This window comes from Vidua macroura, chromosome 7 (assembly GCF_024509145.1).
Source record: "Vidua macroura isolate BioBank_ID:100142 chromosome 7, ASM2450914v1, whole genome shotgun sequence".
Classification (NCBI taxonomy): domain Eukaryota; kingdom Metazoa; phylum Chordata; class Aves; order Passeriformes; family Viduidae; genus Vidua; species Vidua macroura.
Genome location: NC_071577.1, coordinates 30,876,481 through 30,890,554, shown reverse-complemented (window position 1 = coordinate 30,890,554; position 14,074 = coordinate 30,876,481). Strand labels below are relative to the sequence as shown.

The 14,074-nt window shown below is 38.2% G+C and overlaps 1 protein-coding gene across 1 annotated transcript in view; it reads right to left on the bottom strand.

Moving 5' to 3' along the window:
* The window catches only part of KALRN (kalirin RhoGEF kinase), a 407,865-nt gene that overhangs the window by 181,311 nt on the left and 212,480 nt on the right, over positions 1-14,074 (bottom strand). The window contains exons 6-7 of the mRNA XM_053983017.1: positions 8,888-9,010; positions 1,956-2,147 (exon numbers count right to left, since the gene is read on the bottom strand). Of these exons, the coding sequence (XP_053838992.1) occupies positions 1,956-2,147; positions 8,888-9,010 (315 nt within the window). The remainder of the gene's footprint in view (positions 1-1,955; positions 2,148-8,887; positions 9,011-14,074) is intronic.

The window sequence follows — 14,074 nt, the reverse complement described above, 5'->3', positions numbered from 1 at the left end:
CTACTTATTGTAAAATAATGAAGCCCTGATTTGAGTTTAAAAAAAAACCCTGGCTGATGCCAACTAATAAAAAGTCACATTTGGAATGAATATTTGATAGACAACAGACTTAGTTACAGACCAAATCTCAAACACCTCACTATTTATACTATACAGAGGTTAAATGACCAAATTATTAGCTCAAGTCATTGCTTTATGCCAGAGTTACTAAGGCAGGGATGAAATTTTAGTCCTGGCAAATGGACGCAGCAACACCCACATTTCTTTTCTGTAGCTGAGTTCACAGGTTTCACTTCAGCATTTCTCTTCCACTGAATTTTCTCTTCCTGCAAGTGAGGAGCAACTGCTGGCACAATTAGCAGTCTGTTAATAATGAGAGATTGGCTCTTGTCAGACAGCACAAACTTCAATTTGTTGGGAAGAGTTGCCAGGCAGGTCAGTATAGTTTTCTGGTTTTGCCTTTCATGTTGCACAATACCTCAGCAGCTCCTCAGAAATAGCAAACAAGACTGACACTTCAGAAAAATAGGGGGTCACTCATGGAAAAAAAAAACAAAACAAAACAAAACAAAAACAAAAACAAAACAAAACAAAACAAAACAAAAAAACAAAAAAAACCAAAAAAAAACATGAAGTGGTAAAAACTACCCCAAACATAACCAAGCAAAGAACTATCTAATTAATTAATAAACCCTAACATTTTCATTGTGTCTACAGACTGCATATATATATCCTTTCTCTGATTTTTCTTTATGAATATATGATGATTGACCAATTATTAACATGAAGACTACACCTAATCACTACAGTGCCCATTGTAAGGAGATGAAAGTTTTTGAACTGGGCATCTTCTTACATTATCAGTCCCATCAAAGGCACTGAGTGTGCTTACATGAGTAAGTGCCCAGTAGGGTGAGTAATTGCTCTATGCTATTGCTTGTTGTCAATAAGAAACATGGAATAAAGAAAAATCCATTGTAATTCTACAGTCAGAAACAAACAATGAGGAAAATCTTTACTCTTTAAGATAACCTTTTCTACACATATATTCTGGCTTAACAGTTTCCATCTTAGCTTTTACAATTTTGTCTTCAGATGCTTCAAGTATGGGTTATTTTATACATATCAAGCACACCCACTTAGTAGCTTTGATATTAACTACTTGGAAAAACAAGCACACAACAACACTGAAGAGAGCCCCAAAGCAGTGTTTGTAACTGGAAAATGAATGTAATCAACATATCATCGATGTTGAAGCATCATCTTTAGGTGAACCTGGCTTAGATGCAAAAAAAAGCTCAAGGTTTATTCAATGACATTTTAAATCTTTATTCTAGCTATGAACTATTGAACTGTTTTAGTAGTTGTTAAAGACACAAGAGTTCAGGAGTATGGAAAATTTTCTTTCATGTTCACAGCTGTCTCTGAAATCTCTGTTCAGTGAGGTCTAACGAAGTCTGGGGCTATGGAGAGCACTGTAAGTGTTAGAATGAATTCCATAATATGCCTTAACAATAATATTCTTTGGTTTCTAGAAATTGCCTGCTGGTCTCCACCTTTGTCATGTGTGTAATATTCCTCTGCACATAGCACATATACATGAGTGCAGATACTGTTTTCCTGACCATAATAATCCTGAATTTATTCTCAGCACTAATGAAATATTATAAATAAAACAGCTTGTTACTGCACCAGTGTACTTCAGTTATGATCAGATTCTTTCTCATTACTAAAGTGAAAACATAATTTCTTACCCACCAGGGGACATGGGCCATTTTTAGGGTGGAAATACTACTGTTTGTTTTTGGGACACTGAGCCCCCAAGAACAAAGCTCTCAGCCTCGCTGCACTTTTTGAGTTTTTGCACATAAGCCAAAACCCATCAAGCAGTAACTGCAGCATCACCTTTACTGAGGTAGCACGGGACCATTCTGCCTTTCCCCAAAGCAGCTCACCTGTTCAGCTTTCTGGTGGAAGACAGCAGACATGGCTAAGATGGTGCTGCGCTCATCCAGAGCTGCAGCAAAACTCTTCCACTCTTGATCCAGCTGGCTGGATATTTGTTTGATTTGCTGGGAAGCATAGTGGCCTGCCTCGGAGAGCCTTGACGCCACAGACATGATTCGGTTGATGTTGACATAGGCATTCTGAAAATTAGAAAGCACACATAAGTAAAGAGAAGGAAGAACTGTGACCACCCTCTGCATTCATTGCACATTCCAAACACCATCAATTGGAGTAAAGCCAAGCAGTTCAGTGAGAGCAATCAACCACCTGCTTCAATATGCGTGAATAGCAGGCATTCTACCTTCCACTCTAAAAACACATCCCTCTGGATTCTTTCTGTACATCTATGTCATTATCTAACACTGCTATCTCCCCCTCTCTCCTTGAATTTATTTATGTAAAACTAATTTGCCATACTTCAGCAATTCACTCACCTGCTAGGGTTGCACTCATTGCTTCTATATTATTCCTGATATTTTTGTTGCATTAATTCATATTTCTGGATGCTCTATCCACATATCATAAGTAAAAGGTTTGCTTTATGCCCTTTGAGAACTGTCTGATAATCCTTTATAGACATGTAGTGTCAACAAATGGAAAAGTCTTACCGAATTTAAAAGAGCTCATAAGGCTATCCTATAGAAATATAAGTGTTTCCATAGAAATGTCTATTACATTATGGTGTTCAGTTAAAATGTTATCTTCTCTGCAGGCTATTTTAAGCTATTCTCCAGCAGAGATATTATTCAACTCTATTCTGCATTTAGAAGGATTCAAAAGCCTCTAAAAGGGTAATATTTTCTGTTCTTTCCTAAGAATTTTCCATTATTGTTTTTATTCAGCCTTGAAAAAGTGCAAGAATACTTTTTTCTCAAACTGATCCTCAGACAGCAATGTAATTACATTACAATACCCTCATTCTGCATAGGAATGCAAGCTGAAAATAAATTGCCATCATGACAGTGTCCCACAGTGATGCACCATCACAAGACAAATGACAGCTCTCTTGCAGATTCCTGGAAAGTCATTTGATGGAAGCACTTTTCCTTTCTCTTTCCTCCTCACGAGAGGAAAGGAACATCTCAAAATTTGAGATGTTTTGCTAATTATGGCTTACTGCTGCTTTCTTGTCTCTCTAAACTATTTCCAAAGGGCTTTAGAAATTTCTGGGAGTAGAATCTGTAAGACCCTCAGTCACAAGGACAGACATAGCCCTGATGATTTTAGCAGCATTACTCATGGGCAAATAATAAATCAGAAATGAAAGTGTTTGTTGGAGCAGGATCTCATCAGAGTGAGTGGGAGCAAAACGTGGAAAGGTATCTGCCAATCCAAACATGAAATGCAACAGAGCACTGCCAAGGTAGGCACAGGTCCAAACTAAGTTGTAAAGCAGGGCAAAGTATGTCTGCAAAGTGTGTGGGATAACTGTGAAGTACATTCATCATAACTGTAGGTGCTAAAGGGGAAAAAGATTGGGCCCCAGCCCTTTGAGCTACTCAATTCTCCCTGGTAGAACCATGACTGTGACAACTGTCACATAAATAACAGAACTAAAGCAATACCCAGCTTTCAGTCTTGTTTTCCCCCTCTTATCACAAAGCCTTTTTTGAAAAATAGATTTGGCTCAAAATTGTTAGATTAATTTTTAAGAAATAACCATATTTTTTCACTACAACTAGAGAAACCAATCAAATCTGTTCTGGAGCTTAAAGTATACTAAAAAAAGACACTATGATTTGAAATTTTGACCACCAGCCACAGTCCAACATTTCTTTGTGTCCCTCTAGGTTAGAAACTGGAAATCATACTAAATGTTTAAGCCTTTTTCCCAGAAATCCTTCATGAGTAAAAGCTCAGCCAAGATAATTTTGCAACATTTCAGGTCAATCCCTTTGGTGGAAAGTAGTGCAGCATCACTACAGGTGCTAAAACTTAGATGAGTTGTGCCAAAGTCACGGAACATTGCTGTGTTTGAAGAAAAAGTTCCCAAAGAAGTTTTGATTTCCTGTAGAAAATGGTTGTTTTCATCCTGATTTTGATTATTTATTTTTATTTTTTATTTATGCAATGGCCATGGAGGGAACAGCTGTGAATTCTGTGGTTCCCAATGGCTCCAGTGCACAGCTGTGTTAACCAGCAGGATGGTACAGGAAAGTTTAGCTGAACTGCAGCAGATATTCTGAGAGTCTAGTTCTTAAGTCAGATTTATATATTGTTATGTCTGTTGTATTTTTATACATGGATATGGATGAAAATGTCTCTTTCCTATATGAGAATTTTTCATGGAAGGGTACCAACCCACTAAATCCACAGTTCTTTTCAGCAGGAAGCAAGGAGCAGTTTGGGAATCACCAGCTCACACCTCCATTCCTTGCGCACCAAGTGGAAAACAGAGACTCTTGAGCTTCTCCTGCTCATTTTTGAGCAACAAATGCACTCAAGTGCAGTATCACCTGTATTCTGTATTGCTGTTGCAGATTGAAATAAAATGCAGAATGGCCTCAAGGCAATCCATAATTTACTTTCAGGAAAAAACACAACATTTAACTGACCACCATCCACAAAACGCAAGGCATTTCTTTACCACCTGGAAGAAGAACAAACACTGTAAGCCAGGTTTTTTCTTATATCTTTATCTGCCAATGTGTAATGTTCTGAAGTAAAATGGAAAATCTATGCTGACGAAATTCGTCTGTTGACATTTCACAAAGTTAAATCTTCCTTGCCCTCTGGAGTGTTCACTTGTATAAACTGAGTGAATTAGGATTTTTTTTCTATGTCACTACTATACAGATCTTTCAATCTTAATAGGAAATAAATTCAATAGAGCAACTAATGTCTATGATTTTGTTTTTCCTTTAGGCTTGGAAAATCCACAATTGCAGGTGCATGGGAAGTCTCACTTCAAATTTAACCTAACCTCATCTTTCTTTCAAAACCAAGAGGGGTCCTCAAAGAGGACGGCAAGGGATCACTCATTTATAGCATTATAGAGCACAATAGGTCAAAAAATGAGGAAATAATACATAAATGTCTAGAAGTAAAAGCACTTCAGTTGACATTCTGTGGTCATGACACTAGGATGCACTGAAATTTTGGCTAATATATATTTTTCAGCATTGAAAAAGGTATTCACATGTACTTGCGGAATTTTCAAAGGCACTTCTCATGTTAGAGTTAATTTTTTATTTGCAATATTTCATCAAAATCAGGATGAAAAAAAAACATTTTCTACAAGAAATCAAAACTTCTTCAGGAACTTTTTCTTCAAACACAGCAAACAATGTTCCATGACTTTGACACAATTCATTATTTCAACTTTGAAACTTTAGTCCAAAAAAAGGGGATTTTTACCTTCTAAAAATCACTGGGCTGGAAAACAAAACAAAAATTTCCCCGCATGTACATGGATATCACGATAGGTAAGAGTTTCTTTTACAGCTTACAAAAGCCTTGAGCAGTGCCTTGTAAGCTCCCATGCCCCTCTTTGTCCACCAACTCTCAGCCCATTTCTGTGGCCCAACCAAGACCCTGATTGTGGTCCCCAGCGTGTGACACAGCTGTCCCTCCAGCACTGTGCACGTCCAGACCCCAGCAGGCGCTCGGATCAGAGCCCTCAGTGTCACAACGAACACTGACAGTGCTGGAGCTGCAACTGTGCAATGATGTCCCTCAGGGAAATACAGTCATTCATTCCTGATCACCTCGTGGGCATGCTGGGAGACCTCCCCTCTTAATTAAGTCCTCCAAGCCTGGCTGGGACTACACTTTCTTGTGACGCACTTATAAAAAGAACGCCTGACACTCACAGAAGAAAAATGAGCAGAAAAAAGAAAAAAGCATTAAATCTGCAAGGAATTTGGCAGTGTTCATCTCATTTCCTAGAGGACTAGGTGAGATACTGTGATGGCAAGCAGCAAAGGTGGGCTACAAGAGAAGGGTTCTGCAGATTAACTGAAAGTGAAATTTGATTGCTGAAGGGTTTTCCTCTGAAATAAAATAAAAAAATAACCAGTTTATACTGTGCTACTGTGACTTTAGAAACTATATGTGAAATGAGCCTAACACATAAATCCAAAGCAGAATGTTTCAGCAACAAAAAAAAAACCCTCATGAGACATCTTTAAGACCTTTAAGTTTCTATAACAAGACCAATTACATGTAGCCTGTGTAATACTGGATGGCATTTTAGCTCAGCCTACATACAGAAAAATACCATTCATTGAAGACAGATATTGGGAATTTTCAACAGACATTATTATGTTATGCCTTTGCATGACAATGTTATTATTATGTTATTATTATGTTATGCCTTTGCATGACAATTGTAACATGTTAGAAATATATTGTGATTTAGGACAACATGGATCCTGTGTGGTGTCAGGTAATTCCCTGACAGCTGGACAGGCAGCAGTATCAGCACTGAACACTCCCATTTTTGTGTGCAGAAAGCAGGAACTCATAATTTAAGGAAGTTATCAGATCCAGGCCTTAAAAAATCCAAGCAAGGGAAATGCAAATAACTTTAGTCAGAACAAATGGCATGTACACCAGGTATCCAAGTGCACAGCTACACCCATTATGCTTTGTGCCATATGGGAGCACTGAGGATTTGTTTTCTAGCAAGTTTATTAGATTATTGATATTGCTTGGAAAAGGTCTGAGTTAAATATTCATCTTTGTGAAAAGTATTATTGGTTCAGTATAAGCATTATACAGCTGTGATAAAGGGTAACAATTTATTTTGAAACTGAAGTGAAAACAAGCACCACCATGAATCACAGGGAAAAAAATAATCTATGCTCCTTATTTGAAAGAAAAATACCACACTACAGTTTGTTACCTCAAATATATTATTTCCCCACATCCCATATTGATAATTTAGAAGGAAGAATTATTATTGTAACAAACAGAGTAGCAAATTGTTTTTCCAAAAAGGAGCTTTGGTCACAGCATGCCTATGGAGATGTACAGGAAGATCATTCAACAAAAGGCATGACCCAGTAAACATTAGGGGTGTGCATTTTCTAGAGGAACTGAAGACTGTATTTTAATTATTATTAGTTATGCCAGGATTAAATGACAATAGGCACAATGTAAAGAAAAAAAACCAAACAATAAACACAATCAAAACAAAACACCTTAGAGATCCAAGATCTGATGCAACTTTTCGCTGAAAAAATACTGGGCTTTTTCCCAGCTAAACATACAGCCATCTTTAGCTACTTTGTCCTCCTCCAGATCTCCAGTAGATACTGATTTTAATGTATTAACAAAACAAAACAAAATTCAATACCATAAAAAGCCCAAGCCTCACAACCAAAAAAAGTGCCTCAAGATTTCATTATTTTATTACTCATACTTCTGAATAATAAACAGCTGAGCTATTCTCAATCCAACAGTTGCTGATGTATTGCATGTAAAAAGATCCGGCTAAATTATAAATCAAATTTCTAGCAAAATCATTAATTTTCTGTTAACAGCAATGATCTCTTTCCAAGCCTAACTCCCACTTATTTTAAGAAAATAATACTAGATAACATTATTTTAAATTACCATATTTTGTGGTACTATTAGCACAAAAAAGGATAAAGGGAGATCCTCAAGCCTGACTATTCTAATGGTATTTCTGAAGAATTATGACTAAATTTGCATATTTTATAAGTCAAATGAATTTTAATGCACTCACCTCCAGGACACATTTACTTACTGGGACTCTGAGAGAAACAGTGTTATCCTGGACTTTGCTAGATGGCACTGTGAGGGCAAGTTTAATTATCAGGTGCCTAGAGCCTGGTTTTCAGTGCTCTGTTCTGATACAATCACAATAAACACATTAATAGGCATTACAAACATTTCTCATCTCCCACTGTTATGCAATGCCCTAGTGAGTCACAGTGCTTTAAGTGGGGAATAGCTAGCTAGGTGGAAGTGGCCTGTGGAATTCAGGCCAGAGAAGTTAATGACCTGAGCGGGAATTTGGCCAGAATCCCAGGGTTAATGCCTGTAACCTGATGAAAGCACTGTGGGCTCTTTCACTTCCTCGGGTAGTCGGCATCTCTTTTTCCCATTTCAGACAGCTGCTCCCCAGTGCCTTGCGTGTGCGCAGCAGAGCAGGTGTGGCTCTCCAGTGACTTACACCACCAACTTCAACCATCTCTGAGGTCTCCTGTGCTGGAGCCTGACCGTGCACAGCACGAGGAGGTTCACCTGCTGGAGTGCTTTACTCAGGGCAAGCTTTGCTGTAGTTGACAGTGCTCAGAGAGGGCTCATCTCTGCACTGCACAGTTGCAGCAGGGTGTATACATGCATTTTACTATCCCACTGCAATGATCAAAACATCAATACATCCTGTCCTCATTTCTGTGCTGAAAGCAGGGCAGTTTCCAGGACAAATACCTTATGTCTGGTAAGAATAGAAAATGAGTAAAGCACTTAAAAAGGTATATTGATGGTTTTTCTTTTTTGAAAAAGAAAGGTAAATTGCGTTGCATTCAAAAGTTCTGACCAATTAATGGAAAAAGGCAAAATCCCACTGTGGCCACAACTAACAGCTTGATTAGTGTCTCCTTTTCAAAGTTCTGAAAAGCACCTGATATATAAGGTGTATACCTCCACCCTCCTCTCTGTCGAGGGAGAAGTATAAATTATTAAAGTGCATCCTACAGCTCTCATTAATTCCCAGTCAAAGAAATATTGAAAACAAAAAATATTGTATTTGCTCTCCAAAATGTAAACAAACTCCTGCTGCTGCCTCAGGCAGCCTGACCTTCCTTACATCACCTCTCACAGGTCCCTCAGCCCCTGAGCACTGGAGGTGGCCTCCTGTGCTGGCCCTCTCCTCCCTCCTGTGCTGCTCCCAGTGCCCTCAACTCACCATGGAATTCATGGCAAAGTGGTTGTGCTGTGTCTGCAGGTCCAGGGCGTGTTGGTAGCTCACACCAATCTCGGTGTGACTCTGCAGGAACAACTCTTTGTTGTGGCTGATCCAGTCGAACATCTAGAAGGGGTCACACAAGAGAGAGGGTAAAAAGACAGAGTTAGACAAGGAGGGAAACAGTAAGAGACAGTGCAAAATATAAAAATCCTCTTCTGAGATAGATGTGTATGCAACATAGCCAAAATCATCCCATCTATGATCCTCAATAAAATAAACTGTTGTTGAGCAATGGAAGCATTGAAGTTATCACCAAATTTCAGTATTAACAGAAAAACAGTCAGGAAAAACAATTATTAAACATCTTCAGTAAGCTTGATCCCACAGTCTTTTTCTATAAGTAATGGGAATTTCATATATAGAAAAATGTCAGCAGAGGGAACTATAATCAGGGATTGCTTCATTGACCAAAGATCTAGCAGTTGATAAAGTACTTTTAATTCACAAATGGAAAATTCCATAATATTACCAATGTAATTTTCGCAAACCCCTTTCTTTTTTATCTATATAAAAAATTTCCAAATATTACATTCAAATAGCCAGCTGACTTCCTACACTTTTATTTCCTAGATCTTTCCAAGTTCAAAGTCAGAACCCAGCCTATTTGCCACTTACTATTTTTGGCAATGAAGAGAAAAAAAGAAAAAAAGTATTTTATTAATATCTATAGAGAGCACACATTTCAACTTCTTCCACTTCCAAATGTATTCCCAAGCAAAATGGATTGTTCAGTACTTCAGACACAGATAGGAATATATTGAATAAAGCTGATGAAACTCATTTCTTATTCAGAAGCACGTTAGTGTGACATTTCAATCTGCAGCCCATTCATTCATTATAAGCTGTCAGAAATCAGCTAAGAGATAGTGCATTTATGTTTTAGCTTGTTCTGTGTTGTGCTAGAGACTAAATGCATTCAAAGTGAGAGCCTTTCATTCTTTACTCCTGACTGCAGGTCTGCAGGCAATTGCAATCTCAGATCTCTTTTTTTCTGCAAACATTTTTTTTTGCAGGATCCCTTTAAAACCATGTTTCCTTATCTCCATCCCAGTAAGCCGGGAAACTGTCCATTAATAAGGACTCTTTCATATTAATAATAATAGTAATAGTAGTAATAATAATCTAATAACAACAACAAAGCCCCCCTAACTCATTAATTTACTATAAAAAAGAAAAATTCATTATGGAGGCTGCACAGGTCAGGTCAGTGCAGTCCCTGGTGTTAGAGAAAGTGTTTTAAGCAAAAAAGGCAGTGAAGCAGCTACTGAGTTACCACCTTAGGGTCAAAAGATCCGTCCAGATCTTTGTTATAACATTTACATGTCCTCCAATAAAAAGCTGGTTTGTTCTTTAGCACTGCATAACAATTTTTGACCTGTGACAGCTGAAAACACACAGAGCCCGCTGCTCTGTTGCTGGAGTTGCTCAGGGTCAGTTCCCCATTCCCTGTGGAGATGGGGCTCCTGAGAGGAGAGAAAAGGCCCTGCATGGGTCACCTAGGATTCCTGCAGGAAAAACAGCATTTCATGCTGAGCACTCAATCCAGCATGGGAGTGCTCTGCCCTACGGAGGGGATTTGCAAAAATAACACTGAATATCTGAATATCCCTTTCAACAAACGGCAAATAAACATTCCAAGTGTCACCAGACACACTACACTGACCTGGTCCCCAAGAAACTGTCACATACGCCCGAGTTCTTAATCTTTTATTTATGAAAATACACTTGCAGCTATAGAGTCTACATCAGCCTTGTATTTTCTGTTGATAAATAGTCCTAAAAGCCAAATTTGGTTCAAGTTACAAAGATGCAAGTCTAAAGTAATATCAATGACACAGATACTTTCTACCAATGAGCTGATCAAGCCTATCACCACTTTTTCAGGAAATATAAGTAACAAAATTTTTGCAAGGATGAGGTCAGAGTTTTCAAACATTACTGCCAATTAAACAGAATGAAACTACCTACTACACCTGAAGAGACATTAAAGCTTTCTCATTGGATTCCTTTTACTCCCTTTATGAAGATTTAATAAGCAGTATTAGCACAACATAAATTGCACACTTGTTGGCTTAAAGAAAAAAAAAAAGGACAGGAAAAACATCAACGTAAAAAAGAAAGAAAAATTCCATAACAGCCAAGTTCATGTCCTAACAACAAGATTTTATGTCTCTGCGGAAAGACCAACAGAGATTTCTTGTAAGTAGATATATGTTTGATGCGAACATTTTTTTTCATGTTTTAAACAATCTAAAGACAGTCAGGGAGAAGAAAATTGGCAGGAGTCCACTAAAAATAAACAGTAAATTTAATATTTTATGCTCAGCAAAGCCAAATCAGGATCTTTTTAAGACAAGTAATTTAAACAAGTAATCTATTGTTCTGTGGATAGGGAGCATTTCCTTTATCTAATCTATACGCTTAGTGCCAGATGAGAACCTAGTTTAAGTTAAGCCATGTTTCTCCCTTTTAATGTAAAATAATAAACTATTAAGAAAAAAGAAAGGAAGTCTAAGACATGATTTGCCTTTTTTTGTCTTGTTAAATCAACTGAAATATGACAACAACAGTTTAAAGGCTGTCCTTCAAGAATTTTCAGCAACACTGAGCAATCAGCCTCAATGATGAGATATGTAAGCATTACACAGTACCACAGGTCACAAGATTTCCTTAACAATGATGGGATTTAAATAAATACCAAAAAAATGGGGTATTACTTGCTTTTGAGGTACAATGGATTGTGTTTTCAAACTTTTTCCTTTGACCAAACAATCTAAAGTGGTCTTAAACAATTTTCTCATAATAATGTGACTCCAAGTTGAGACTCTGAAAGTACCAGATGAAATGTGAGTTGCGATGGTGCCGTGAGAGTTTGCAATGCGTGGCCAGGAGGTTTTGATATGAAGATCTGTCAACATTGTCTGGCCTGACCCATATTACCAGCAATATTTCCTGAAAGCTTTCAAGTGAAACTTGTTTTCCACATGAGAAACTCTGATGCTTCCTGTGCTCCTGAAGCGAGTGTGCTGCCTCGTTTGTTTAATTAAAACGCACCATTATGGATGTGAACATGGCAATGACCCAACAATTGCTATTTCTCTCAACCCTGCAAGGACTGCCCCAGTTTCAAGGGGCTAATGTGGGCTCCTGGAAAAATGTTCAAGATCTTTTGACAAGTCAGTTTCCCTGTCAAAGGAATGAGTTTTTAATACAATAAATATCAAAGAGTGGAGAATGTGCCCCGTGAGATTAGTTTAAGCCAGATAGGGTGCCTCAGCAAACAGATTTTCTGTGTCACTCTAACATTGCTATACAGCACTGATCAATTGATCTCATCCCATCCATGAAAAAGACTCTCTTAACAAACCTAGTCTAGTGATTATCACAAAATTAATGGTTCTTTAATTATTTCTGTGACTTACTTCTTAGTTGGAGTCATGCTGACTGCCAGTGAAATAATTCTGCTCTCAAGCATTGTAATCACTCCTGCAGTCATGAATTCACACTAAACAGCAGCACAGAATAACTAAGATTGGACATTACATCACTAAAAACATGTGAACCAACTGTCCTCAATGTCTCCCAGACTGGCACTTCTCCACATTGCTGTAGATAATCTGGAGACCAGTGGAGCGCTTAGGAGTTTTCCAGTGACTGAGAAGCAGGGGGAGGGGTTAAGCACACTTAAAGAAGAAGATAAACTTTCAGTGTGATTATTTCTTGTAGTCCTGTTTCTAACAAGACATAAGGAAAATTGAATGTATATGCTGAACAACGTTAAGTGCTACATTTAATTAAGGAAATTAGTCTTTTATGAGAGTCAGAAGAACTAAGAATGATCCAAAGGGTCTCTTCCCTCTGCATTTTTAAGAATCTAGCCTCACTGTCACTAGTGATCATATATGCACCAGTAATTATTATAAATGTGGTCTTGAGGCAACTTCACTTGAGATTAGGGTATCAGATCACAACTCCAGCATCAGTCCTGCTGGCAACAACGAGTTCTTAACCTCATGGTCTGTCATCATAGTTGATGAGTTACTAGAAAATCCAGGTTAAGTGTTAGACCAAACAGCAGGTCTCAAGCTGGTCATGAATAAGTCCTACAGAGGGAGAATGTGACTCCATATTTCCCCTGGATTTGTAACAACTGGCAGGCCAGCGAGTACAGGGTGAGAACAGCTGTTTGAGAACAGACAAGAAACACACGGATATGGAACAGCATGTATGCAGGCTGTGCACAGTCCAGCTCTACATCAGCTAAAATGAGATTTGTAACATAATTTCAGATAAAAACCTCTGCTCTCTGGCTTTTGTCAGTGCTTGCTGAGGAGCATTAGCACTGGATTCTGAACACAGTGGTGCAGAGCACCACAGGTTGATGTGCCCAGCACATGGCTGGCACCACACCCCATGCCAGTGGTATTGATGGGAGGATTACAGCCATCATGGGCTTGGCAGCCAGTGAACTGAACATATTTATTAATGAAATTGTTTATACATGCTGGAAATAATAAATCCCAAATCTATTGAACACTATACTAGGGCTGGAATTAATTATGAACTGGCTTGTAACAAATCATCTTCTCTTTAAGTTCTGAGCCATAAATATCAAACTCATATGGTTAATTAAGGGCAGAATGATAACCATTATAGCCATGTAATCTTGAGGAACAATATAGGGTACATATAAAGAAAATGGTTCCAAAGGGACATTCAGGTCAAGTCCAATCACTGCTTTTGGCAGCCAACCACAGGATAAAATTTCCTTTCATAAAGGGATGAAGCTCCACCTGAAAACTAGTGAAGTGCTACAGCCCAGCTCCTCCTATGACAAGCAATTCCAAACCCTTTCTGCTCCTGTTACTGAGCTCTTTGATAATCTCTGATCTACACAAGGCTCATGTCCAGTTTATACACATTTTCTTTTCGGTCAACATAAGTTAAAAAAGTTAAAACCCTGTAAGTTAAAAAAAGTTCTCCCAGGTGTTAAACCTTTTTCAGTGTGGACCAGGTAGGGTCATTGTCTCTTGTGCTGTTTTACTACAGCCCAGCTCTTTTGAAGCTTAATATATACAGCCTTTCTCTGCACTTGGTTTAGTTCATGGATATCTTGCAATCCCAACT